We start from the raw sequence: 25,388 nt of genomic DNA, 5'->3' as shown, positions 1-25,388 counted from the left end.
TTGCACACTACCTTTTTCCAGGGCTCTAGTCCAAATGATTTAGGGAACAGGGTGCTATTCCAGATGGACCCTGGGTGTTCTGATGTAACATACACCCTTCACACAAACATCACTAGCATAATGAATTTACACAAAGCACAGTAGAATACAAGTTCTCATTTTGGCCTTTAATGACAGCGCCACAGAGCTTTCATGAATACTGGCAACAAGTAACAGCATATCAGACAGAGGTTGATTTAAATTGTCTATTGACGATGAACTGGCAATTCTATAGAAAGAACTGGCCATTCCATGGAAAGAAATGTGGTAATGTACTGTGTAGAAAAACAACAAGTCACAACGTGGTAATAAAAGGTAATGATAAACATAAAAAAAAATTGGGGGTACATAAACTGAGGCTGTGATTCTGTCCAAGGCGCCTTACAGAGCAGTGCACTGGACAGCCGACAATACGCTTTTTAAAGGCAATTTCCCCCGAGTTCGCAGAGATAGAATTCCTGGTATGGACACTGCGAAAGCCGGTTTTGGTGTAAACTGCCTTTAAAAAGGGGCATTGTCGGCAGTCCAGTGCAGTGTTCTATAACGCAACTTAGATTGAATCCTGACCTAAAACTATGTCAAAAAATATTCAAAAATCACAAGGATTGGCATTGTTTGATCAGCATCTCCATGAACAGAGGAATAGTTCTGCAGTTTTACCCATGAACAACTAAAACTGAACCACCACCAAAATAATACAACTACATCAGAAACAGTGAGTCATTTTGGCCCGGTTGATGCTACACAACCAGAGTTTACTAGGTGCACAACTTCTTCATACAATGACAACAACGGTCACCATTTGACATGCGTCACCGTCCTCCTCATCATTGTAAAAAAGAGCTTGATAAAGGGCAAGTGTACAAGGTTTGTGATTATACAAGCGTTTCAGGATTAGAAAAATATGGATAGCATAACAAAACAAATATTCTGCATCGCCAGTGATTAAAATAACGTTTCCCAGAGTATCCAGCGTAAAAAAAAATATATCTGCGTCTGAAATGGCACCCTATTCCCTATAGAGTGCACTACTTGGTCAAAAGTATTGTAATAAACAGGGAATAGGACGCCATCTTGGACGCAACCACCAACTACGTTTTAGCCAGCAGTTCAGAAGTGAATATAACAGCTGTAGTGCTGGTATCGTCTTGGTTACACCCAGAGAGATTCAACTTACCATGTGGTCAAACACTCCAAGAGGTTGAGTCTGGACATGCCTACTACTTGGCTAGAACAAAACCCTGCACCCACACCAGCCCTCAGCAGAATAAGATGTCTCCACCAAAAGCACACATCTAAAACATTTGAAGAAAGCTGAAGAAAGAAATATTCCTATAAAATTCTAAAGGTCCTATTTAAACAAATAAAAGGTTTCTAGGGGTGCTTGAGGCTGAGAGGAGCAGGGAGATGAGTTGAGTTGTCCATAGACCAGCAAACAGACTGTCACTAGGTCCTCAGAAGCCTTGTTTATACCTGGCGCTAACATGCGACCTTTGTCCTGATCTTGTCCACATTCGGATTGTGCCCATATTTCCAGAAATATGTCTACACATGGTACGTACATGTCTTTAAATCGTCTACACCTGTCTGAAAATGCGGGCACGATCAGAATGTGGACAGGAGAAAGGATGCATGTTAGAACCATGTATAAACAGTGCTAAAGACAGGAGCTTTGTACTTAATGTCCTTCCCGATGCATTGTTGTTGTTTTCATTTACCATAAAAAACACAGAACATAGAAAGTCCTTCCAGTTCCCTGGCCTACGAACATGGCTGCTACTCCTTTAAATGAAAACAGTAACATAAACATAATATTTGTTTCACAAAATGTCCTACCTCCCTCGCTCCACTGACTCCCTTACTGTCCGTAATACCAGCAACACAGTGGTCCACTGAACCACTGAGTGCTTAAGCTTTACCTCAGAGTCATCTGAAGGAAATGTGTTGGAGCTCCCAGGAACCAGGCCTCTGGCCCAGACAGCCTTTTTCATTTTTGGTAAAACTGCTGTTGCTTCCAGTTGAATTAATCTGGTGAATTTTCCAACAAGCAGCAGCAGCAGTCGGAGGTCTTCCAACCAGACCAGAAGAGGCCTAAGTGATCAGACAGACCCGACCCGTGGAGAACTTAGAACAAAGAGCTATCTAAATTAAATGTAGAATCTAATTTCCCCCAAAATAATAATTCCATTGTACATTCAGTAAGGTTTCTGTTAAGTTACTTTGATGATCGGTTGTACATTGTGATCAATGGCTGAGTAAACAGCCCTTTGTGAAAGTCTTAAGTTTTTTCCATGCAACAATCATCAGATCTATGGACAGGAAAGCTGGTCCACACTTCCTTGAGTGTCCATCCATACACAGTGCATATGACTGCAATGTAGATTGATGCATGTGCATAAGATTCTGTGTGTATGCTCAGGTATATTCATATACAGGGATATATTCTTAGGGATATACTTGTATAACCATCTGCACAACATACAAATACATACATATAACTGGAGGTCCTATCCGTTTTGAAATGAAATGTAACAAGTGTCATTCAGCAAAATCCTTCAGGCAAAGTAACTCTAACTAGTTTGTGTGCTCATGACCGATTGGTAACGATGTGTGTGTGTGTGTGTGTGTGTGTGTGTGTGTTAGGGGGTCTCAGAGTGCCTTGGTGCTGGTTGTGTGTGACACGGTGTGCGAGACGGGTTTCTGGGGGTAGCGGCTGTAGTAGTAGACCTGGAATAGAATGGCAATGTCCACTCCCACCTGCAGCAGACCACAGGTCCAGAACTGGACAGGAGCCTCGGTCAGCAGGAAGTAACCCGTCTTAAAGGTGTCCCCACTCGTCCACATCATCACCATTTTTATACTGCAGGGAGAAAGAAGGGGAAGATAAACATTTCAATGTTAGCAGAGCTAGAGACAGTGGTTGTCCAAAATCTGTCTTGCCTACTACTTACTAAAATGACATACTGTGTACTAAATCATACTACGTACTATGTATTATGTACTGTTTAGTATAAATGCATGCAGTAAGCAACAAATCAACATACTAGGCTCACCCATACTAAGAATGCGTCACCTAATGCACAATTGCGCCGTTTCCCGCCATCCGTTCCTTTTGTTACAGCCTGTTCTCTTATCAGCCGATTATCAGCTGTTGTCAAAACACACGTGGGTCTGAAAATATGTTTCTCTTCCTCCATAGAGTGCAGTAAATACTAGATGAAGTCTAAACGAGTATGACATTCTGGCATTTAAAGGATACAACAAATTTCACACTATAACAAGTTATATTTTTGCATTGCCAAAAAGCCTACTATTTAGAACGTAAGTACAGGTATTCGGACACGGCCGGTGACACACCTGAACACTACCTTGCATCATGACAGAAAAGAGACAGGAAATCATGTAACACAATAACAGACCAAATACATCGTTAGTGGTGGGGATACTGACCCACTATTTCCAGAACAAACTATTAAAAGAAAAGAAATGGAATTCATTCAAGTTCATTTGCCACAACTCTTCTGGAGTTGAGAACTCCTCTCAGGGAGGTTTATAAATTCAGACTCGTTGTGCGGTGAGTTCACCCGTCTGCTCTCTGCAGCAGCTCTTCACCCTCCTCTCTCAGGGAGGTTTATAAATTCAGACTCGTTGTGCGGTGAGTTCACCCGTCTGCTCTCTGCAGCAGCTCTTCTCCCTCCTCTCTCAGGGAGCTGCTTAGGCTGACTTCTCAGGAAGTCAGAGTAAATAAACAACTATAGTTCTGTTGTTCAGCTGTAGCTTTTAGAACAACTCTGTGGTTAGAATCAGGTGTGCTAGATTAGGGTTGGAGTGAAAACCTACAGGACAGTAGCGCTCCAGGAACAGCGTTGGAGAGCCCTACTTTAGGCTGTGGCCCCTCCTCTCTGTGTTACTCTGCAGCATTATGAACTATAATGAGCCAATAGGGAAGTAACACACTAACAGTAACCGTAGAAGGGAAGTACAGCAGGAGGTCTCTAGGTATGTTGTCTACTGTACAAAGACCAAGCTTTGAAAGCCCTCTACTTTTTAGATGGAGAAAACAGCATTGCTTATTATAAAAGGGTATATGCAAGGTTTCTTGGCATGCTGGGCTCCCAGGATCTCCGCTCCATGTTTCTAAAACACCCAAGTTACTTTTTATAATGAGAAAAGTCTTGACAGTGTTGGTGATTATGGATAAATCACAACAGACAAACAGTCTCCCCAGCTACTGCTATCCCTCTCCTCCAACCTCCCTCTCGTCTTTGGGACTCTTTGTTTTTCTCCCCGGGCTTTGTACTGAAGCCAAGGACGGAAGGTAAACGCTGACAAAGGAAGGACTGAGGCACAAACACAGTTAGCTAACAGCATTCAGAAGTGTTTACAATAAACCGCCTACCACAACAACATTCCCAAAACACTCCCCTCTGAACGCAGAGGCATCCTCTATCTGCTGTTCTTAATACTACCTGCCTCGTGTCGTGACATTTTGGAGTAGGGACCCCTGCTCGGAGTGCCAGAGCCAATCCTGACATGTCAGCGCTTTCCATTCATGTGTAAATAACACAGGTTAGTCAAAGGACAGAATGCTAATCTGAATATAAACACATTTAAAGGGTGAGGGTGGGGGAGAGGGAGATGCCTAATCTAATTGGTGTCAAGGGAAGACCTGTCAAATCAAATCACATTTTATTTGTCACATGCGCCAAATACAACAGATGCAGACCTTACTGTGAAATGCTTACTTACAAGCCCTTAACCAACAATGTGGTTCAAGAAATAAAGTAAAGAAAATATTTACTAAATAAAATAAAGTTAAAAATAAAATAAAAAGTAACACTATAAAATAACAATAACGAGGCTATATACAGGGGGTACCAGTACCGAGTCAATGTGCGGGGGTACAGGTTAGTCGAGGTAATTTGTACATGTATTACAGACTCGGTCAGGGAGAGGTTGAAAATGTCAGTGAAGACACCAGTTGGTCCACGCATGCTCTGAGTTCACATCCTGGTAATCTTTGTTAATGTTGACCTGTTTAAAAGGTCTTGCTCACATCGGCTACGGAGAGCGTGATCACACAGTCGTCCGGAACAGCTGGTGCTCTCACGCATGCTTCAATGTTGCTTGCCTCGAAGCAAGCATAAAAAGGCATATAACTCGCCTGCTAGGCTCACATCACTGGGCAGCTCGTGGCTGAGTTTCCCTTTGTAGTCCCTGTATAGGGTTTTGTATGGTTGCTGTGTACGTTGAAAATTCCAAATAATTATTCAGACAACATTTTCTAGGTGTTTCAGGGAAAGGGTTTTTGCACTAAGCAAATACACTGATGGCATATTCCATCATGGTATGCAGTAGTAGGCACAATAGACAAATCCATAATAAACACAACACATATCCTATGAATATTATACTGCATCTGTGACGTTACGACTGGGTCATAACCATACAGTACTGTCAAGTATTGACTACACTGCCAATACCTCTAATATGGTACCACTCTCCCTATGTCATTTGTCTGACCCTGTATCATTGTTATTGGCAAGGCAACATGTTCAATGATCCATACAAGTGAGCTGATGAAGATTTGCTGCATTGAGGGTACAAATGGTGGCTTCAAAGTACGAAGACTATCGTCTAGCAGGAGCCACTTAGCAGAGGTAATTGTCTTCAGGCTGATTACAGGGTACAGGTTCACCCCGTCTCAGGCTGTCTGCTAGTTGAAGTTGGAAGTTTACATACACCTTAGCCAAATACATTTAAACTCAGTTTTTCACAATTCCTGACATTTAATCCTCGTAAAAATTTCCTATTTTAGGTCAGTTAGGATCACCACTTTATTTTAAGAATGTGAAATGTCAGAATAATAGTAGAGAGAATGATTTATTTCAGCTTTTATTTCTTTCATCACATTCCCAGTGGGTCAGAAGTTTACATACACTCAATTAGTATTTGGTAGCATTGTCTTTAAATTGTTTAACTTGGGTCAAACGTTTCGGGTAGCCTTCCACAAGCTTCCCACAAGCTTCCTGGCTCGCACACGCTTTATCAGTTCTGCCCACAAATTTTCTATGGGATGGAGGTCAGGGCTTTGTGATGGCCACTCCAATACCTTGACTTTGTTGTCCTTTGGGATGGTGTTCTTCGGCTTGCAAGCCTCTCCATTTTTCCTCCAAACATAACGATGGTCATTAAGGCCAAACAGTTCTATTTTTGTTTCATCAGACCAGAGGGCATTTCTCCAAAAAGTACGATCTTTGTCCCCATGTGCAGTTGCAAACTGTGGTTTGGCTTTTTTATGGCGGTTTTGGAGCAGTAGCTTCTTCCTTGCTGAGCGGCCTTTCAGGTTATGTTGATATAGGACTTGTTTTACTGTGGATATAGATACTTTTGTACCTGTTTCCTCCAGCATCTTCACAAGGACCTTTGCTGTTGTTCTGGGATTGATTTGCACTTTTCGCACCAAAGTACGTTAATTTCTAGGAGACAGAACACGTTTCCTTCCTGAGCGGTATGATGGCTGCGTGGTCCCATGCTGTTTATACTTGCGCACTACTGTTTGTACAGATGAACGTGGTACCTTCAGGTGTTTGGAAATTGCTCCCAAGGATGAACCAGACTTGTGGAGGTCTACATTTTTTGTCTGTGGTCTTGGCTGATTGTTTTTGAGTTTACCATGATGTCAAACAAAGAGGCCCTGAGTTTGAAGGTCGGCCTTGAAATAGATCCACAGGTACACCTCCAATTGACTCAAATGATATCAGAAGCTTCTAAAGCCATAACATCATTTTCTGTAATTATCCAAGCTGTTTAAAGGCACAGTGAATTTAGTGTATGTAAACTTCTGACCCACTGGAATTGTGATAGTGAATTATAAGTGAACTAATCTGTCTGTAAACAATTGTTGGAAAAATTACTTGTGTCATGCACAAAGTAGATGTCCTAACCGACTTGCCAAAACTATAGTTTGTTAACAAGAAATGTGTGGAGTGGTTGAAAAACGAGTTTTAATGACTCTCTGGTACAAGTGGCACGCTAGCGTCCCACCTCGACAACAGCCAGTGAAATTGCAGGGCGCCAAATAAAAACAGAAATCCCATAATTACAATTCCTCAAAATACAAGTATTATACACCATTTTAAAAGATAAACTTCTTGTAAATCCAACCACAGTGTCCGATTTCAAAAAGGCTTTACTGCGAAAGCACACCATGCGATTATGTTAGGCCAGCGCCTAGTCACAGAAAACCATACAGCCATTTTCCAGCCAAGGAGAGGGCTCACAAAAGTCAGAAATAGCGATTAAATGATTCACTAACCTTTGATGATCTTCATCAGATGGCACTCCCAGGACTCCATGTTAGACAATAAATGTGTGTTTTGTTCGATAAAGTTCATCTTTATGTCCAAAAACCTAATTTGAAATTGGCGCGTTATGTTCAGAAATGCATTGTCTCAAACAAACATTCGGTGAAAGTGCAGAGAACCACATCAAATTACAGAAATACTCATCATAAACATTGATCTAAGATACAAGTGTTTAACATACGATTAAAGATAAACTTCTCCTTAATGCAACCGCTGTGTCAGATTTCAAAAAGGCTTTACGGCAAAAGCACACCATGCGATTATGTTAGGTCAGCGCCTAGCCACAGAAAACCATACAGCCATTTTCCAAGGAGGTGTCACAAAAGTCAGAAATAGCATTAAAATGAATCACTTACCTTTGATGATCTTCATCTGATGGCACTCCCAGGTCTCCATGTTCGACAACAAATGTTTGTTTTGTTCGATAAAGTTCATCTTTATGTCCAAATACCTCTGTTTTGTTGGTGCGTTCAGAAATTCAAAAGGCACAATGCGCGCTCTCAACATCAAGACGAAAAGTCAAAAAAGTACAATAAAAGTTAGTAGAAACATGTCAAACGATGTTTAAAATCAATCCTCAGGTTGTTTTTGTGATAAATAAATCAATAATATTTAAACCGGACAAAAGCTTCCTCAATAGAAAAGGAGAAACAAGAAAGGCGCGTTCCCGATCACGCGCAGGACTCATGGCGTCTCATTGAAAGTGCTGTATCTCCCTAATTTTTAGAGTAAAAGCCTGAAACAATGCCTAAAGACTGGCCACATGTAGAGGAAGCCATATATATCGTGAACTGGGTCCTAAGTCTTTGTATGGTGGATAGGCTTTCAATGGAAAAACAGCCTTTCAAAATAATAGTACTTCCTGGTTGGATTTTCCTCAGGTTTTCGCCTGCCATATCAGTTCTGTTATACTCACAGACATTATTTTAAGAGTTTTGGAAACTTCAGAGTGTTTTCTATCCAAATCTACTAATTATATGCATATCCTAGCTTCTGGGCCTGAGTAGTAGGCCGTTTAATTTGGGCACGCTTTTCATCCAAAATTCCGAATGCTGCCCCCTACCCTAGTGAAGTTTTAAGTGTATGTAAACTTCCGACTTCAACTGTAGCACCCACAAGATGAGGGGAGGAAAGAGGAAGGGGTGAGACCTGTCAAACCTTCTATATTATTCATGTCTCCACCTTCACCTCACGCCCCTTTACTCATTTCATTTGTAACACCCTTTTAAATAACCTTCCCATGCATCTACTCATACTACCTCCCTCCTTGCATCTTTCTCTCTCTCCCTCCATCCTCTCTCTCTCCCTCCAAATACATCCAAGGTAGGAAGCTTGTTAGTTCTGGGGAAGAGGAGAAACATTTATTTATTTCTCTCCGAGTGCTGACGTAGAGTTTGGGCCAGCTTTGTGTGTAATGATGTGAGAGCAGGATTGAGGATTTGATCAGCCCTCCTGAGAACTCGGTCTGCGTCTCCAATGGCACCCTATGTACTGCACTACTTTTGACCAAGGCCCATCTCTATAGGGAATAGGGTGCCATTTGGGACGTAGCCTCAGAGAGAATGCTGGGAGGTCAGGGATGGGGTCAGAACATGCCTGGGAAATGATTCTAAAAGTCCCCAGCCACTTACAGAAGACTAACTGGGAGGTAAAAAAAGCCTGTATGCATCGGAGGTAGAGGAGGATGGAAGACCCTCTGCATTTCATCAGGTAATCAGCAGCTCCACAGCCCAGGTGGGTGGGCAAGTTGTCATAGACTTGTCTGACAAGGTAGTGATGCAGTGTTGTGAATGCAGAGACAGACTTGTATACTGACTGAATTTAAAATGGTCAAACAACAGCTAGATGGCAGGCTAAATAAGGCACTCCCTCTGAGCATGTTATCTGTCCATGGGAAACAGCTCACACAGAGAGGACTTATAAGGACAGTCAGTCAGTAGGCGGTCTGCAGAGCCTGTCTCTCCATGTTCCATTACCTTTATCTCAGGCCAGGGGCCCAGACATCAACGCCAGGTATCCCCCGCCTAGCTACCATCCCCCGCCTCCCACCCCAGTCATTAGTTTGACTGCTCATGTCGGTTTATGTTCATTGCTGCCCTGCTACACACAGACGCACACCCACACACCGCTGGAGACCTGACATCATGCCAGCACACCTAGACCAAAGTGCCATTAATTCTGCACACAGAGGCTAATACGGGGGGGAAGCCACACACAGAAAGGATAGGAGGGAAGACCACAATAACTAAGTACATCTATCTCCAAAATCACTGGGCAAACCAACCCCACGCTAAATCACCACACCAGGAAATATTCACAATATAATACATCTCATCCAAGGTGACCACAGGGGATAAATTCAGCAGGATTACATAATGTGTGTTTCGTAAGTTCTCAACTTCAAACAGTTCACACAGCCTTATAATTAAGCCTCAAATTCGAATGAATTGTCTTTGACCATGGAGCTACGTTTGACAATGTATCTTGTTTTGACCATGGAGCTACGTTTGAGAGAGAGAGAGAGGCAGAGAGAGAGAGAGGCAGAGAGAGAGAGAGGCAGAGAGACAGAGAGAGACAGAGAGGCAGAGAGAGAGAGAGAGATCTTTTCTTTACTGAGGTTGACTTGACATCCTTGAAGTAAATATGTGATTTGGAGCTGTACTGTAACTATAGAACAAGAGGACTACATTTACATCCAATTTGAACTTCATTTCCCATCAAACCATGACAAGACAGATCAGAATACACTTCCTGTATACAAGCTTCCCCCATCATCTCCTCCCCACCCAACATCCACCATTAGAGCAACCATGTTGTGTCACCCACAGCCCCCAGTCGCCCTCCTCTTTGTGTTGTAGTAATGTTCTGTTTGGTAACTGTCTGCTAGAGGGGTCTTGCGCCTGGCTCTGACAGGTCAATATAAACAGGAAGTGATGGAAAAGCAAAGGCATGCCTTCAGCCACCACTGTGACCTGTATGCTCAAGTCAGCTGGCCCTCGCAACATATTCGTCGCCAGACCCACTGGCTCCAGGTCATCTATAAGACTTTGCTAGGTAAAGCTCCTCCTTATCTCAGCTCACTGGTCACCATAACACCCACCCGTAGCACGCGCTCCAGCAGGTATCTCTCACCGGTCATTCCCAAAGCCAACACCTCATTTGGCCGCCTTTCCTTCCAGTTCTCTGCTGCAAATGACTGGAACGAATTGCAAAAATCGCTGAAGTTGGAGACTTATATCGCCCTCACTAACTTTAAGCATCACCTATCTGAGCAGCTTACCGATCACTGCAGTTGTACACAGCCCATCTGTAAATAGCCCATCCAACTACCTACCTCATCCCCATATTGTTTTGATTTACTTTTTTGCACACCAGTATGTCTACTTGCACATCATCATCTGCACATCTATCACTCCAGTGTTAATTTGCTAAATTGTAATTACTTCACCACTATGGCCTATTTATTGCCTTACCTCCCTAATCTTACTCCATTTGCACACACTGTATATAGATTTTCTGTTGTGTTATTGACTGTACTTTTGTTTATCCCATGTGTAACTCTGTGTTGTTGTTTTTGGTCGCACTGCTTTGCTTTGTCTTGGCCAGGTCGCAGTTGTAAATGAGAACTTGTTCTCAACTGGCCTACCTGGTTAAATAAAGGTGAATGAGAACTTGTTCTCAACTGGCCTACCTGGTTAAACAAAGGTGAATGAGAACTTGTTCTCAACTGGCCTACCTGGTGAAATAAATCAAATCAAAAATTAGCATCAAGTGTCCCAAATGGCACCCTTTTCCCTAATAGGCCCTGATCAAAAGTAGTGCACTATAGTGCATTCGGAAAGTATTCAGACCCCTCGACTTGTTCCACATTTTGTTACATTACAGCCTTATTCAAAAACGTCAAAAAATAAAAATGATTTACACACACACAAAGCAAAAACAGGTTTTTAGGAATTTTAGCAAATGTATTAAAAATAAAAAAAGGAAATATTACATTTACATAAGTATTCAGACCCTTTACTCAGTACTTTGTTGAAGCACATTTGGCAGTGATTACAGCCTTGAGTCTTCTTTGGTATGACGCTACAAGCTTGGCACACCTGTATTTGAGTTTGAGTTACTCTGAGGAAGTACAGTTCCCGCTCAGCCCAGTCAAAACTGTTCGCTGCTCTGGCACCCCAATGGTGGAACAAACTCCCTCACGACGCCAGGTCAGCGGAGTCAATCACCACCTTCCGGAGACACCTGAAACCCCACCTCTTTAAGGAATACCTAGGATAGGATAAAGTAATTCTTCTAACCCCCCCCCCCCCCTTAAAAGAGTTAGATGCACTATTGTAAAGTGGTTGTTCCACTGGATATCATAAGGTGAATGCACCAATTTGTAAGTCGCTCTGGATAAGAGCGTCTGCTAAATGACTTAAATGTAAATGTAAATGTAATGTATTTGGGGAGTTTCTCCCATTTTTCTCTGCAGATCCTCTCAAGCTCTGTCATGTTGGATGGGAAGCGTTGTTGCAAAGCTATTTTCAGTTCTCTCCAGAGATGTAAGATGGGGTTCAAGTCTGGGCTCTGGCTGGGCCACTCAAGGGCATTCAGAGACCTCTCCCGAAGCCACTCCTAAGTTGTCTTGGGTGTGTGCTTAAGGTCGTTGTCCTGTTGGAAGGTGAACCTTCAGATCCTGAACACTCTGGAGCAGGTTTTCATCAAGGATCTCTCTGTACTTTGCTCCATTCATATTTCCCTCGATCCTGACTAGTGTCCCAGTCCCTGCTGCTGAAAAACATCCCCACAGCATGATGCTGCCACCACCATGCTTCACCGTAGGGATGGTGCCAGGTTTCCTCCAAATGTGACGCTTGGCATTCATGCCAAAGTGTTCAATCTTGGTTTCATCAGACCAGATAATCTTGTTTCTCATGGTCTAAGAGTCCTTTAGGTGCCTTTTGGCAAACTCCAAGTGGGCTGTCATGTGCATTTTACTGAGGAACGGCTTCAGTCTAGCCACTCTACCATAAAGGCCTGATTGGTGGAGTGCTGCAGAGATGGTTGTCCTTCTGGAAGGTTCTCCCATCTCCACAGAGGAACTCTGGAGCTCTGTCAGAGCGACCATCGGGTTCTTGGTCACCTCCCTGGCCAAGGCCCTTCTCCCCCTATTGCTCAGTTTGGCTAGGTAGCCAGCTCTAGGAAGAGTCTTGGTGGTTTCAAACTTCTTCCATTTAAGAATGGATGCTACTGTGTTCTTGGGGACCTTCAATGCTACAGAATTTTTTTGGTACCCTTCCCTAGATCTTGTGCCTCGACACAATCCTGTCACAGGTGGACTCCAATCAAGTTGTAGAAACATCTCAAGAATGATCAACGGAAACAGGATGCACCTGAGCTCAAATTCAAGTCTCATAGCAAAGGGTCTGAATACTTATGTAAATAAGGTATTTCTGTTTTTCTAAAAACCTGTTTTCACTTTGTCATCATGGGGTAGTATGCGTAGATTGATGAGGATTTTATATTTTATTTAATCCATTTTAGAATAAGGCTGTAACGTAACAAAATGTGGAAAAAGTCAAAGGGTCTGAATACTTTCCGAATGCGCTGAATATATGGAATAGGGTGCAATTTGGGATGCAGATCTGTTGTCATTAACCATCTCTGGACCTGACTGGCATGGCATGTTCTGGGGTTTGGCTTAACACATTCATTATATTATGAAGGCATATTTTTTATTATGAGTCTTTGATAATCAATATGATAATGAGCTACTCAATCTTTCTATTTTTAGTGATGTTATATTTTTAGTCTGTTGCATGATCATTCAGAGACTATTTACATTGTGTCGTGTGTGCGTACAGTGCTTTCAGAAAGTATTCACACCCCTTGACATTTTCCATATTTAGTTTTATTACAGCCTGAATTTAAAATTAATTAAATTGATATGTTGTGTTACTGGCCTACACACAATACCCCATAATGTCAAATAAGTGGCATTATGTTTTTGGAAACTTTAACTAATTAATTAAAAATGAAAAGATGAAGTCTTAAGTAAATAAGTATTTAACCTCTTTGTTATGGCAAGCCTAAATAAGTTCAGGAGTAAAAATGTCCTTAACAAGTTACATAATAAGTTGCATGGACTGTGCGCAATAAGTGTTTAACATAATTTTTGAATGACTACTTCATCTCTGTACCCCACACATACAATAATCTGTAAGGTCAAAGTGAATTTCAAAACAGACTCAACCAAAGACCAGTGAGGTTTTCCAATGTCTCGCAAAGAAGGGCACCTACTGGTAGATGGTTAAAAAATATCCCTTTGAGCATGGTGAAGTTACTAATTACACTTTGGATGGTGTATTAATAAACCCAAAGACGCAGGCGTCCTTCCTAACTCAATTGCCAGAGAGGAAGGAAACCGCTCAGGGATTTCACCATGAGGCCAACGGTGACCTTAAAACATTGCAGTTCCTCCACAATATTAACCTAAATGACAGAGTGGAAAGCAGTGATGCAAAGTAGTTAAGTAAAAATACTTTAGAGTACTACTTAAGTCGTTTTTTGGGGGTATCTGTACTTTACTTGACTATTTATATTTTTGACAACTTACTTTTACTCCACTACATTCCTAAAGAAAATATTGTACTTTTTACATTTTCCCTGACAACCAAAAGTTCTGGTTACATTTGGAATGCTTTGCAGGACAGGAAAATGGTCAAAATCATGCACTTATCAAGAGAACACGTGGTCATTCCTACTGCCTCTGGCAGACTCACTAAACACAAATGCATATTTTGCAAATAATGTCAGTGTTGGAGTGTGCCCCTGGCTATCCATACATTTTAAAAACAAGAAAATGGTGCCGTCTGCTTTGTCCCTTTACCCCTACCTATATGTACATATTACCTCGACTAACCTGTTCCCCAGCACATTGACTTGGTACCTGTACTCCCTGTATATACTGTAGCCTCGTTATTATTATTTTATTGTGTTACTTTAGATAATTTAGTAAATATTTTTCTTTAAACTGCATTGTTGGTTAAGGGTTTGAAAGTCAGCATTTCATGGTAAGGTCTGTACCTGTTTTATTTGGTGCATGTGAAAAATCAATTTTGATTTGATTAATATAAGGAATTTTAAATGATTTATAGTTTTACTTTTGATACTTAAGTATATTTAAAACCAAAACATTTTAGAGACTTTTACTCAAGAAAGACAATTGGGTACTTTTTCCACCACTGGTGAAAAGTAGGGAGCATGTACAGAATAAAAATATTCCAAAACATGTATCCAGTTTGCAATTAGGCACTAAAGTAAAACTGCTAAAAATGTGGCAAAGAAATGTACTTTATGTCCTGAATACAAAGCGTTATGTTTGGGGGAAATCCAAGAGATCACCGAGTACCGCTCTTCATATTTTCAAGCAGGGTGATGGCTGCATCATGTTATAGGTATGCTTGTCATCGGCAAGGACTAGGGAGTTGTTTGGGATAACAATAAACAAAATCGAGCTAAGCACAGGCAAAATCCTAGAGGAAAACCTGGTGTAGTCAGTTGCTTACCCAGACGACACTGAATGTTCCTGAGTGGCCTAGTTCCAGTTTTGGCTTGAAAATCTATGGCAAGACTTGAAAATAGCAGTCAAGTAATAATAAACGACCAACTTCACAGAAGTTGAAGAATTAAAAAATAAACAAAGTGTAAATATTGTTAAATCCAGGTGTGAAAAGCTCTGAGACACTTAACCAAAAAGACACAGCTGTAATCCCTGCCAAAGGTGATTCTAACATGTATTGACTCAGGGGCGTGAGCACTAATGCAAATGCGATATTTCTCTATTTAATTTTCAATACATTTGGAAAAATGTCAAAACACATGTTTTCACTTTGTCATTATGGGGGTTGTGTGTAGAAGGGTGAGAAAGAAAATATATGTAACACATTTTCAATTCAGCCTGTAACACAAAATGTGGAATAAGTAAAGGGACGTGAACAGTTTCTGAAGGCACTGTATGTGTGTGTACACACGTGTGTGCGTCGGTCATGACTCAGTCACAACTGTGTGACTAATAATAGGAACTTGGAACACTACTGAAGATCCTCAATTAAAACTCCATGATGATGACAGCAACGGCACTAAATGGGTATAATATAATCATCATCATAATAACAGCATTAGAATGGAGCGTTAACAATGAAGCGTCATGTTTTATATATATTTAATTGTCTGTGCGAATCCTGCCTAAGGATTCATTCGCTAGGGAGAATGAAGGCAGTAAAAAGCCAATAAGTTCAATTAAAAGACAATCTAAGGAGGCATCCTGTTCAAAATCAGGTCTCAGTTTAAATAATACACTATATATTCACAAAAGTATGTGGGCACCCCTTGAAATTAGTGGATTCGTCCATTTCAGCCACACCCGTTGCTGATAGGTGTACAAAATCGAGCACACAGCCATGCTGTCTCTATAGACAGACATTGGCAGTAGAATGGCCTTACCGAAGAGCTCAGTGACTTTCAACGTGGCACTGTCATAGGATGCCATCTTTCCAACAAGTCAGTTAGTCAAATTTCTGCCCTGCTAGAGCTGCCCTGGTCAACTGTAAGTGCTGTTATCGCGAACTGGAAATGCCTAGGAGCAACAACGGCTCAGCCGCGAAGTGGTAGGCCACACAAGCTCACAGAATGGGACTGCCGAGTGCTGAAGCATGTAAAAATCTTCTGTCCTTGGTTGCAACACTCACTACCGAGCTCCAAACTGCCTCTGGAAGCAATGTCAGCACAACAACTGTTCGTCGGGAGCTTTATGAAATGGTTTTCCATGGCCGAGCAGCCACACACAAGCCTAAGATCACAATGCGCAATGCCAAGCGTTGACTGAAGTGGTGTAAAGCTCGCTGCCATTGGACTCTGGAGCAGTGGAAACGGGTTCTCCGGAGTGATGAATCACACTTCACCATCTGGTAGTCCGACGGACGAATCTGGGTTTGGTGGATGCCAGGAGAACGCTACCTGACAGAATACATAGTGCCAACTGTAAAGTTTGGTATAGGAGGAATAATGGTCTGGGGATGTTTTTCATGGTCTGGGCTAGGCCCCTTAGTTCCAGTGAAGGGAAATTGTAACGCTACAGCATACAATGACAGCCTAGACGATTCTGTGCTTCCAACTTTGTGGCAACAGTTTGGGGAAGGCCCTTTCCTGTTTCAGCATGACAATATGCCCCTGTGCACAAAGCGAGGTCCATACAGAAATGGTTTGTTGAGATCTTTGTGGAAGAACTTGACTGGCCTGCACAGAGCCCTGATCTCAACCCCACTGAACGCCTTTGGGATGAAAAGGGAACACCGACTGCGAGCCAGGCCTAATCACCCAACACCAGTGTCGGACCTCACTAATTCATCGTGGATGAATGGAAGCAAGTCCCCGCAGCAATGTTCCAACATCTAGTGGAAAGCCTTCCCAGAAGAGTGGAGGCTGTTATAGCAGCAAAAGGGGGGACCAACTCCATATTAATGCCCATGATTTTGGAATGAGATGATCGACGAACATGTGTCCACATACTTTTGGTCATGTAGTGTATAAACCAAAGAACATGTTCACTTCTAGTAGAAAATCCTTTCACTGAATAAACTAAAGTCAGTACCAGTTAGGCGTCTGAATTACATATCCAAGTATTTAAGTGTTCCATAAATTAGACTGAATTTATACACAGGTGTCCAAATGAAAAGACCAGTTTGAGGTCATAGGTCTCATAATAAACCACTGAAGGTCAGCAGCTGGGCTATGAGTAGTATGGAAGCAAGAGATGGGATGAACGACAGCGAATGTCAACTGAGATAAAGGGGAGACAATTGAATGGCAACTGTGGTGTCTTCAGTGTGTATGTGTGACGTCCTCACCTCATCCCCTCAGTACTCTTGTTCTGGTAGTTGCAGTAGAGCTGTGGCATCCCCAGCATGGCCTCAGTGAAGACAGCCAGGAAGCCCAGGCTCTCTACGAACACAGACGAGTCCAGCAGCAGGTAGGTGACGTAGGCCGCCAGCAGGGTGAACGCCAACACACACTGCAGGTAGTCCACGAAACGACTCCACGACCAGAAGTGGCTCCAGTCAAAGTCTGAGGCAGACAGACATGCGGAGAGAAAGTAAGACACAATACTAACACCGATAAACTGACGGTTCTTACCTTTTTGAGGTCGATCTTCCTCCATCATGATACGCCTGTAATAAAAAGCATTGCATGTGACGTGAAACAAGGAGGCATAGCTGCATGGAAAATTAATTTGGAACGAATTTGGAAAATGCAGAATGATTTACTCCAATGTTCCTGCCTCACTGACTTCCCAAATGTTCCCTAAAGGTTGAATGTTTTTTTCATCAGGGAAATAAACAAAAACAAGTGCCGTTCAAGTTCACTGAAGAAGGAGCCATATGAAGTCATGACTTCAAGAAGAAAATCGTCGTACAACTGCAGGCCTGCAATACAATCTCTGGTGATCCGACAACATCTCAGCTAGGAGACTGGCACCTCCACAATACATTGTGCTGCTACTACCTGTCATCTCCAACCTATAGGAGTAGCTAAGACAACCGTAACACGATCAGCGTATGAATAAGGTTAGTGATGAGGATGCCTCCTTCTTTGGCATGTTGGCGATTATGTTACGTTAAACTGTCAAATGTTAGTCTTAATCGATTCATTCCCTTTCCCTGCGGTAAATCAACGAAGTCACCACTGAGCTGCACGTAATGCGTTTTAAAACTTCACTGAGACAACACACGGAGCCTGACCGCGCTCTAAATTACGTTAGGGGAGAGAAGAATAAATGGAGGAAATTAAATCACCACGGAAAGGAGGGGGAGAAGAGGTGGAGGGGAAACACGCTGTGCAGCATCTTCAATAGGATTTTACACAAACCTCTACGTTGTACAGGGGTCATGCTGAAAATAGATTCTACTCATCTAAAAAGACACATCGGAACATCAATCTCCTCTGAGGAGGCCTGTGGAACAGAGTATGAGACGAGAGCTTCAGAAGGACTATGGAGAAAAACTGTTTCAGGAGCTACTGGTGAACCTCGCGACTCAAACACACTTAAACTGAATCAAATAAAAAGAGGGCGCAAACTCATACATCTCATCTAGAATAACATGGTTGGTTTCCTACCATTCTCCATAATCACATTTCCTTTTGACAAACCACAAGAAGAGGGATGACACATTACATGACGTGTCCTGCTGACTTACTGAGATTGAATTCTGAAGTGCATTCTAAATTACAATGGAACGTATTTTACTGAAATATTGATGTTCACCGGACCTGAGATTTAGATGGCATTTCTAATACGCATGGCAGACAGGTGTATGTGTGTATGTGAGGAAGTCAGGGTGTGCATGATGGATTATCATGTCTACGGTCTGCAACTAAATCGCCTAATCATGGAGTGGGGTGAGTCCGTCTTGCCCTCACTGATAACAGCAATGCCTTGAGGGGGGTGAGGATATCTCAAAGAGACACACACGGCTTATTTTAATGATAGAAGAGTGTTGTTACAGGGTGTTTACAGCAGCACCTTTGCATGCTACACCACACTGTGCCCCTCCACCTCTGTGCCATTCATCTACTCTGGGGCGCTCTCGTTCCATCGCTTCCCTCATCCCCTCTCCTAGTTCCTCCCTCTGTTAAATCTGACATGGAGCCACTGTGTGTGTGTGTGGGAGAGAGAGCTGGAATCATGTCATATTGCTTTGCATGTGTTGCTCTCCTCAGAACATTAGTTTAGAAGCTGTCATTTAGCCTGTCAGGTCTACACTTCCCACAGTTACATGTTGTCATTCATAGTCTATAATCATGCAGGGAAAACAAAAGCCACCTAAAATAAAAATGGTCCAGGAAAAAGTAACCTGCTTTTTGGGGCTAAAATCAAAGCTAGAAGTATGAGGAGAGTAGGAGGTGATTCATTGGAACCGGTCAGATTCACGCCATACAGGAGAGACTGTGATGACTAATAAGCATCGAAAGAAGAATATAGACTATTCCCAATGCCCAGTTCCCCTGTCCTCCCTGATTGTCCCTTTAACAGTACACAGGCCGAACAACCAACCCCCCCCCCTCACATATCTGGTACTGCTAAATACTGCTCAACGTTCTTTGTTTGAACTCAGAGGGAGGCAGCTTAACGCACCTGCCCTCCGTGGTTATTTCTCCAGAGTGATTGGGAACCTGCTGTCATAATGGATCTAGGATGAGGTGCCATAGAGAGAGGGAAGCCAGCTCTGAACATCACAGAACATTAAACAGTTCGGTACAAGCACAGAACACACAACAGTCTCAGGAATATACAGAAATCTACTGGTTCAACAGGTCCGTGTGACCGTCCGATGATAACGTGTCAGAATACTGTTGTTTCGTCTGTCTCAGTTTGACACTCATGTTTACAACTTCAGTGAAAGCAGGTGAAATTATATTTAAATATTCAATTGTAACCAACCTCATCAAAGCCTGAAACCCCAACAAAGATAAGGAGACGTCAGAACTATTTGTTACTCCCAAACTACATTTAGACAAACCGCCCTTTAGGGAGTTCGCCAAAGAGTAGTTTGTTGATGAATTCCTTCTTTTACATCCCATACATACATAGCACTTTCCTTCCCTGTTTTATTACTTTACCTCCACCTGTACCCTTTCATCCTTCCAACAATAGTGGATTACAACATGCCTCTCCTTCTTATCTCCTCCTGGACTAATCAATAGAGGAACAGACCCGTGTCTATGCAACAGACAGACGAGCAACAGACACATACACTACATGGCCAAAAGTGCTCGTCGAACATCTCATTCCAAAATCATGGATATTAATATGGAATTGGTCCCCCCTTTGCTGCTATAACAGCCTCCACTCTTTTGGGAAGGCTTCCCACTAGATGTTGGAACATTGCCGCGGGGACTTGCTTCCATTGAGCCACAAGAGCATTAGTGAGGTCGGGTACTGATGTTGGGTGATTAGGCCTGGCTCGCAGTCGTTGTTCCAATTCATCCCAAAGGTGTTCAACGGGGTTGAGGTCAGGGCTCTGTGCAGGCCAGTCAAGTTCTTTCACACCGATCTCAACAAACCATTTCTGTATGGACCTCGCTTTGCGCACAGGGGCATATTGTCATGCTGAAACAGGGAAGGGCCTTCCCCAAACTGTTGCATTTGAGGTTCCTGTTCTGTGAGCTTGTGTGGCCTACCACTTCTCTGCTGAGTCGTTGTTGCTCCTAGATGTTTCCACTTCACAATAACAGCACTTACAGATGATCAGGGGAGCTCTAGTAGGGCAGACTTTTGACTGACTTGTTGGAAAGATGGCATCCTATGACGGTGCCACGTTGAAAAAGTTACTGAGCTCTTCAGTAAGGCCATTCTACCGCCAATGTTTGTCTATGTGGATTGCATGGCTGTGTGCTTGATTTTATACACCTGTCAGCAACGGGTGTGGCTGAAATAGCCAAATCCACTCATTTGAAGGGGTGTCCACATACACTATATATACAAAAGTATGGCTATGGAACAGGCAGGGGCAAATAGTGAGGCTGAGGGAGACGGAGCCAGGGAGGAGAGGAATAGGGTCTGGGAGACAAAGAACCAGAGAGCCAGGGAGGCAGAGCTCCAGATCCAGACCTGTGCAGCCCAAAGCCAGGAAAAGGCTAGGGAGAACACACCCTGGTTCCAGCTCGAATGCCAAGAAACATGACAACTGAACTCTGGTTCCGCTGCCAAGTACCAACAGTTTCATGTACAGACCAAAACAGTGAACATACACGTGGGACACAAAATGCCAGCTTTTGATGAGGTAAGTTGAAGCCAAAATTAAGCTTTTTCTACTGTGATGAGAAGAAAGCCAGCTTACCATACCACTGGAGTTGTGCTGTAGAACATCATGCTGGGTGGAAACAATTTGACAAGTTGTAAGAAGTTGGCAGCAACTCTGCCAGTCAACTCCCAGTTCCCAATGACACAAACACACAACACTCAATTCCAAACACAGAGGCTGAATAAAAGGGTGGCAAAAATCATTTTGATTGCTGAAATGAATATCTTCAACAGTCTGTGCCTTTCTCTACAACTATAATTGTATTCTACAATGCACAATCAAATTAAACAAACAGATTTTGATGGGGATTTTTGAATTGTGTTACTCAGAATGAAGCATGGATTTTAAGAGAGAAGACGATTGAACCCAATAAAGTGTGTGATGGATAGCAGTTCTGAGAAGGTAAACTTCATCACCGTCAGTGAGGACTCTGGACAATATACAACACAGAGCATTATTCTATCTTCACAGGTACTGTAAGCCTTTGTTATTTCCCAGCACCACCTACTGTCCACATGGAGGATAGCAACTCCTTCCCAACTACAAAGCAGCAGTGCTAACCAGAACTAACCACAACATTGAGATCCATTGTTAGTAAAAGCATACTTATGATGGGCATCACACGCTATTCACAAAAACAAAGTTCTCAGCACAATGAAACAGGTACAATTGATTGCTGGTCATCAGCCTCTCTCAACTGGCTGGGTGAGGGGCTCCGTACAGTAACAAGAAGAGGGAGTTGAAACAAAAGGGCAAAGATAGAGGTTGAATAACCAGGACAGAGTTAGGAAGTCTACAGTCTCATAAACTGTCACATCTGCGAGCTGTCTGTGCATCTTTAGCAAGCTGGTGTGAATCCAAGTCATCATCATTGTTTTACCAGACAGGACCACAGAGCAGAGGGCAGTGCACATTAGCTTTCACATGCAGCATTTAATAGAATTGTTGCTGTAGCGCTAACAACATAATACTGAGCATAGTTCATTTCAAACCAAGAAACATAGCCGAGCAATTAGTCTATCAAGGTCAATAACATAGCAAGTAAATAGCAACAATCAAAAGTCTTAATACATATGCTTAATCAATATATGAGTCTAGAATGCATGCATTTTCATTTTCTGAGTAAGAATCTGATAGTCATTACAATCAGACAACTCAAAGAACTGAAGCAAAATGAAATGTCCATGCACAATCACTGCAATACAGTAGATGCATGCTATAGTAAACTAATATCAGTAGCATAAAAAGCCTTTTACAAACGGAAACAATTCAAGCTATTGACTATAGCTAACACGCATTGTGAACTTCCATGCGAACACTATAACAACTATATTGGTTCTTTAGGAATCACAAATGGAGATATAACGAGGGTGGATCACATGCGATGCAGGAGGATCCATGCCAGGTTAAGGCATGATGATGAGTTAGTGCCAGTTAATACTGTGAATGGAGCAATGTGAGAGGCAGAGCCACACAAGACCATGCGGTAAGGAAAGAGAGAGAGATGAAGGGAGGAAGGCAGAGAGAGAGAGAGACAGTACCTACCCAGAAAGAACTTCTTAGGGACTTTGATCTCCTCGTCCTTACTGTCTGTTGCTACAGACACAAAATCAGAAGAGGGAACAGAGAAAGAGAGCTTGGTTTCTCTTGTGCTACAGACCAGAACTGACCCACAGTTTGAAGTCAAGAGAAGTTTATTTTTGACATAAGGTTCGTGATTTCAAATGGACAACCCAATAACTACCCTGTGGGAATTAACATAGTTGAAACCTCAACATTTGGATCTGACTGAGTTGAAACCTCAACGTTTGTTTTAAGTTAGAGTTGAAACATCAACGTTTGGGTCGGACAGAGTTGAAACCTAAACTGTTGGCCAGAGTAGGGACCTCAACGTTTGGCCAGAGTTGAAATCTCAACGTTTGACTAATCATAAACAGCCTGTTTTCTCAAATCATCTGACCCGCCTACCCTGATCCTGTCAACTTCATTGGCTACCAAACTCTGAATTGAGGCCACATGATGGCAGCACTGAGCATTCAATGTTCTAGTATTCCGTTGGCAGGGAAACTGGTGTAGGTCAGTCAGTCAGTCAGTCAACCAACAGGCTGAGGAAGGGAGTTATGAACTAGATTCAGCAGCCAGCCCACTCTAGTTCCGTAAACAGATTATCAACATCCTGTTATGACTGCAATGGGAATATTTAGGATGAATAAAGTTAATGTTTAGCATGCTACATTTTTCACTTTCTTTAATACACGTGATTCTGCCAGTGTTCTGTTTGTGCAAGGTGTGGGTTGAATTAGAGATGAATAATCTCTTTCAAAAGAGAGACCTGGCCAAAATAGCAGCACACAAAGTTTCAGACACATTGACAACTTAAAACACAAAGCACTAGAGTTTATATACATACATTTACACATTGAACAGCAAGATTTTAGGGGAAAGTGTGGTGCAACTAGGGGTCAAAACACTTACATTTTCCATCAGTGTGAATGTTATGGATTGTTCTCGTATCTGTTGATAGTGTTTGACGCCAGACTGGAGGTGCAAAAGGGCCGAGGACACACTGATTATCACTGTATTATCACTGTAAGATTATGTAGGCGCTAACAAAGTCACTGGCTTTATGTTTTCCTACAAGCCTCTCGGGCTGGTGTTTACAGAACATGTGGTCAGTGCTGTCTGATTAGTATATTAATAAGGGCAGTTAGCCATTCTCTCTGCTCCTGTGTGGGATATTGTTCTCCTTTTTGCAAACTCTTTTATTCACATGGAAATTACAAAGACAAACTAGAGTTGTACAGTACAAGGCCACATTCAGTAGGTAAATGTCAAATGTTGCAGATACAAATGTTTGACTTATTTAACCTTTATTTAACTAGGCAAGTAAGTTAATAACAAATTCTTATTTACAATGACAGCCTACCCCGGCCAAACCCAAACCCGGACGACGCTGGGACAATTTAGCGCTGCCCTATGGGTCACCCAATCACGGCAGGTTGTGATACAGCCTGGAATCTAACCAGGGTCTGTAGTGACGCCTCTAACACTGAGAGGCAGTGCCTTAGACCGCTGCGCCACTCAGAAGCTCATGAAATGTCATGAAGAGCCAACATGATTCATTATTCTACATGTCAGAGAGGCATGTTTGATCTACATAACACATTTCTATCTGACCGTTCCACAACATTATGCCCTGCTGAATGCACCCCATAGCACTGGGTTGGTTTAGATTGTCAGATTTGAGTTGTGTGTTTAAGCTGTAAAGTATATTACGAACATGAAGGAGTTCCTTTGAGAGGAAGGACAATTGGGCAAGTAAGGAATGTGTAACACACACACACACACACACTCTCCAGGTGTTGGTGATACAACCAAGCACTATCAGTAGTTCACACCATGATGTGAACGGAGGTTATAAACTGATTATAAAGCTATAAAGAGTAGGGACAGGCCAGGGAGGAGGATACCGACCTGTGAATGAACGTCGCTTAGTCTGGAGTTCGGTGGCTACGCGGACGTTGGTACACAGGTTGAGCATGATCAACATGGTGGCTATCATGACAATGCTCTGCCACAGGAGTGGCGTCTCAAAGTAGCGCCCAAACCTGGAAAGAGGAGACAGGGAGTAGTCAGGGCACAGACTCCAGGGTGGCAATACTATTCTGCATGGAGACAATAGGCTTCTGTTGGAACCAAACAAAAACGGTGCTATGCAAACCAATACAAGGATTCCCGTGAGGGGCAGTATCATTTTCAAACACTAAAATCTGAAGGGCCAAATAGTTGGAGTCTGTCTGTTCTTCAAATGCACTTAGGCTACAGCCTTCACATGCATCAATGCACATTTGAATAACATGAAACTGCAAGTTTACTGCACCTATGGCAAAACCTACCTGAACAGTATACGCAGAATATTGGCCACCAGTAGGACGAGGCAGACATAGGTGGAGAATCCCTCTGCGTTCTGTGTCCGTCTGATGTCCCTGTACTGGGGGATGTAAGGCACCACTCCACCAAACACCATAGCCCCCGCAGCAATCCATGTCACCAGTTGGTTCAGGACATACATGAGCTGCTCAAACATCTCATCTTCCATGTTCTCTCTCTGTTATCTAGTCTACCAGGGCACAGC

General features: G+C 42.6%; 1 protein-coding gene across 1 annotated transcript; it reads right to left on the bottom strand.

The window, feature by feature from the left end:
- Positions 1 to 146: 146 nt before the first annotated feature.
- On the bottom strand, positions 147 to 25,352 carry LOC120027125 (solute carrier family 66 member 2). The gene is made up of 4 exons (XM_038971970.1): positions 25,150 to 25,352; positions 24,728 to 24,861; positions 17,300 to 17,516; positions 147 to 2,899 (listed from the first exon to the last, which is right to left on the bottom strand). The coding sequence occupies exons 1-4, from the start codon at positions 25,350 to 25,352 to the stop codon at positions 2,689 to 2,691; spliced, it is 765 nt and encodes a 254-aa protein (XP_038827898.1). The 3' UTR covers positions 147 to 2,688.
- Positions 25,353 to 25,388: the final 36 nt, after the last annotated feature.

Source organism: Salvelinus namaycush, chromosome 32 (assembly GCF_016432855.1).
Source record: "Salvelinus namaycush isolate Seneca chromosome 32, SaNama_1.0, whole genome shotgun sequence".
NCBI classification, from domain to species: domain Eukaryota; kingdom Metazoa; phylum Chordata; class Actinopteri; order Salmoniformes; family Salmonidae; genus Salvelinus; species Salvelinus namaycush.
The sequence above is the reverse complement of the archived record's forward strand: the minus strand, read 5'-3'. Positions and strand labels throughout refer to the sequence as shown.

Excerpts from the sequence above, each read along its gene's own strand:
- LOC120027125 (XM_038971970.1), bottom strand. The coding sequence starts at position 25,352 with ATGGAAGATGAGATGTTTGAGCAGCTCATGTATGTCCTGAACCAACTG. Across the intron at positions 24,862-25,149 it reads ATTCTGCGTATACTGTTCAG|GTTTGGGCGCTACTTTGAGA; the intron begins GTAGGTTTTGCC and ends TCCTCTTTCCAG. Across the intron at positions 2,900-17,299 it reads AAGAGTACTGAGGGGATGAG|TATAAAAATGGTGATGATGT; the intron begins GTGAGGACGTCA and ends TTCTCCCTGCAG.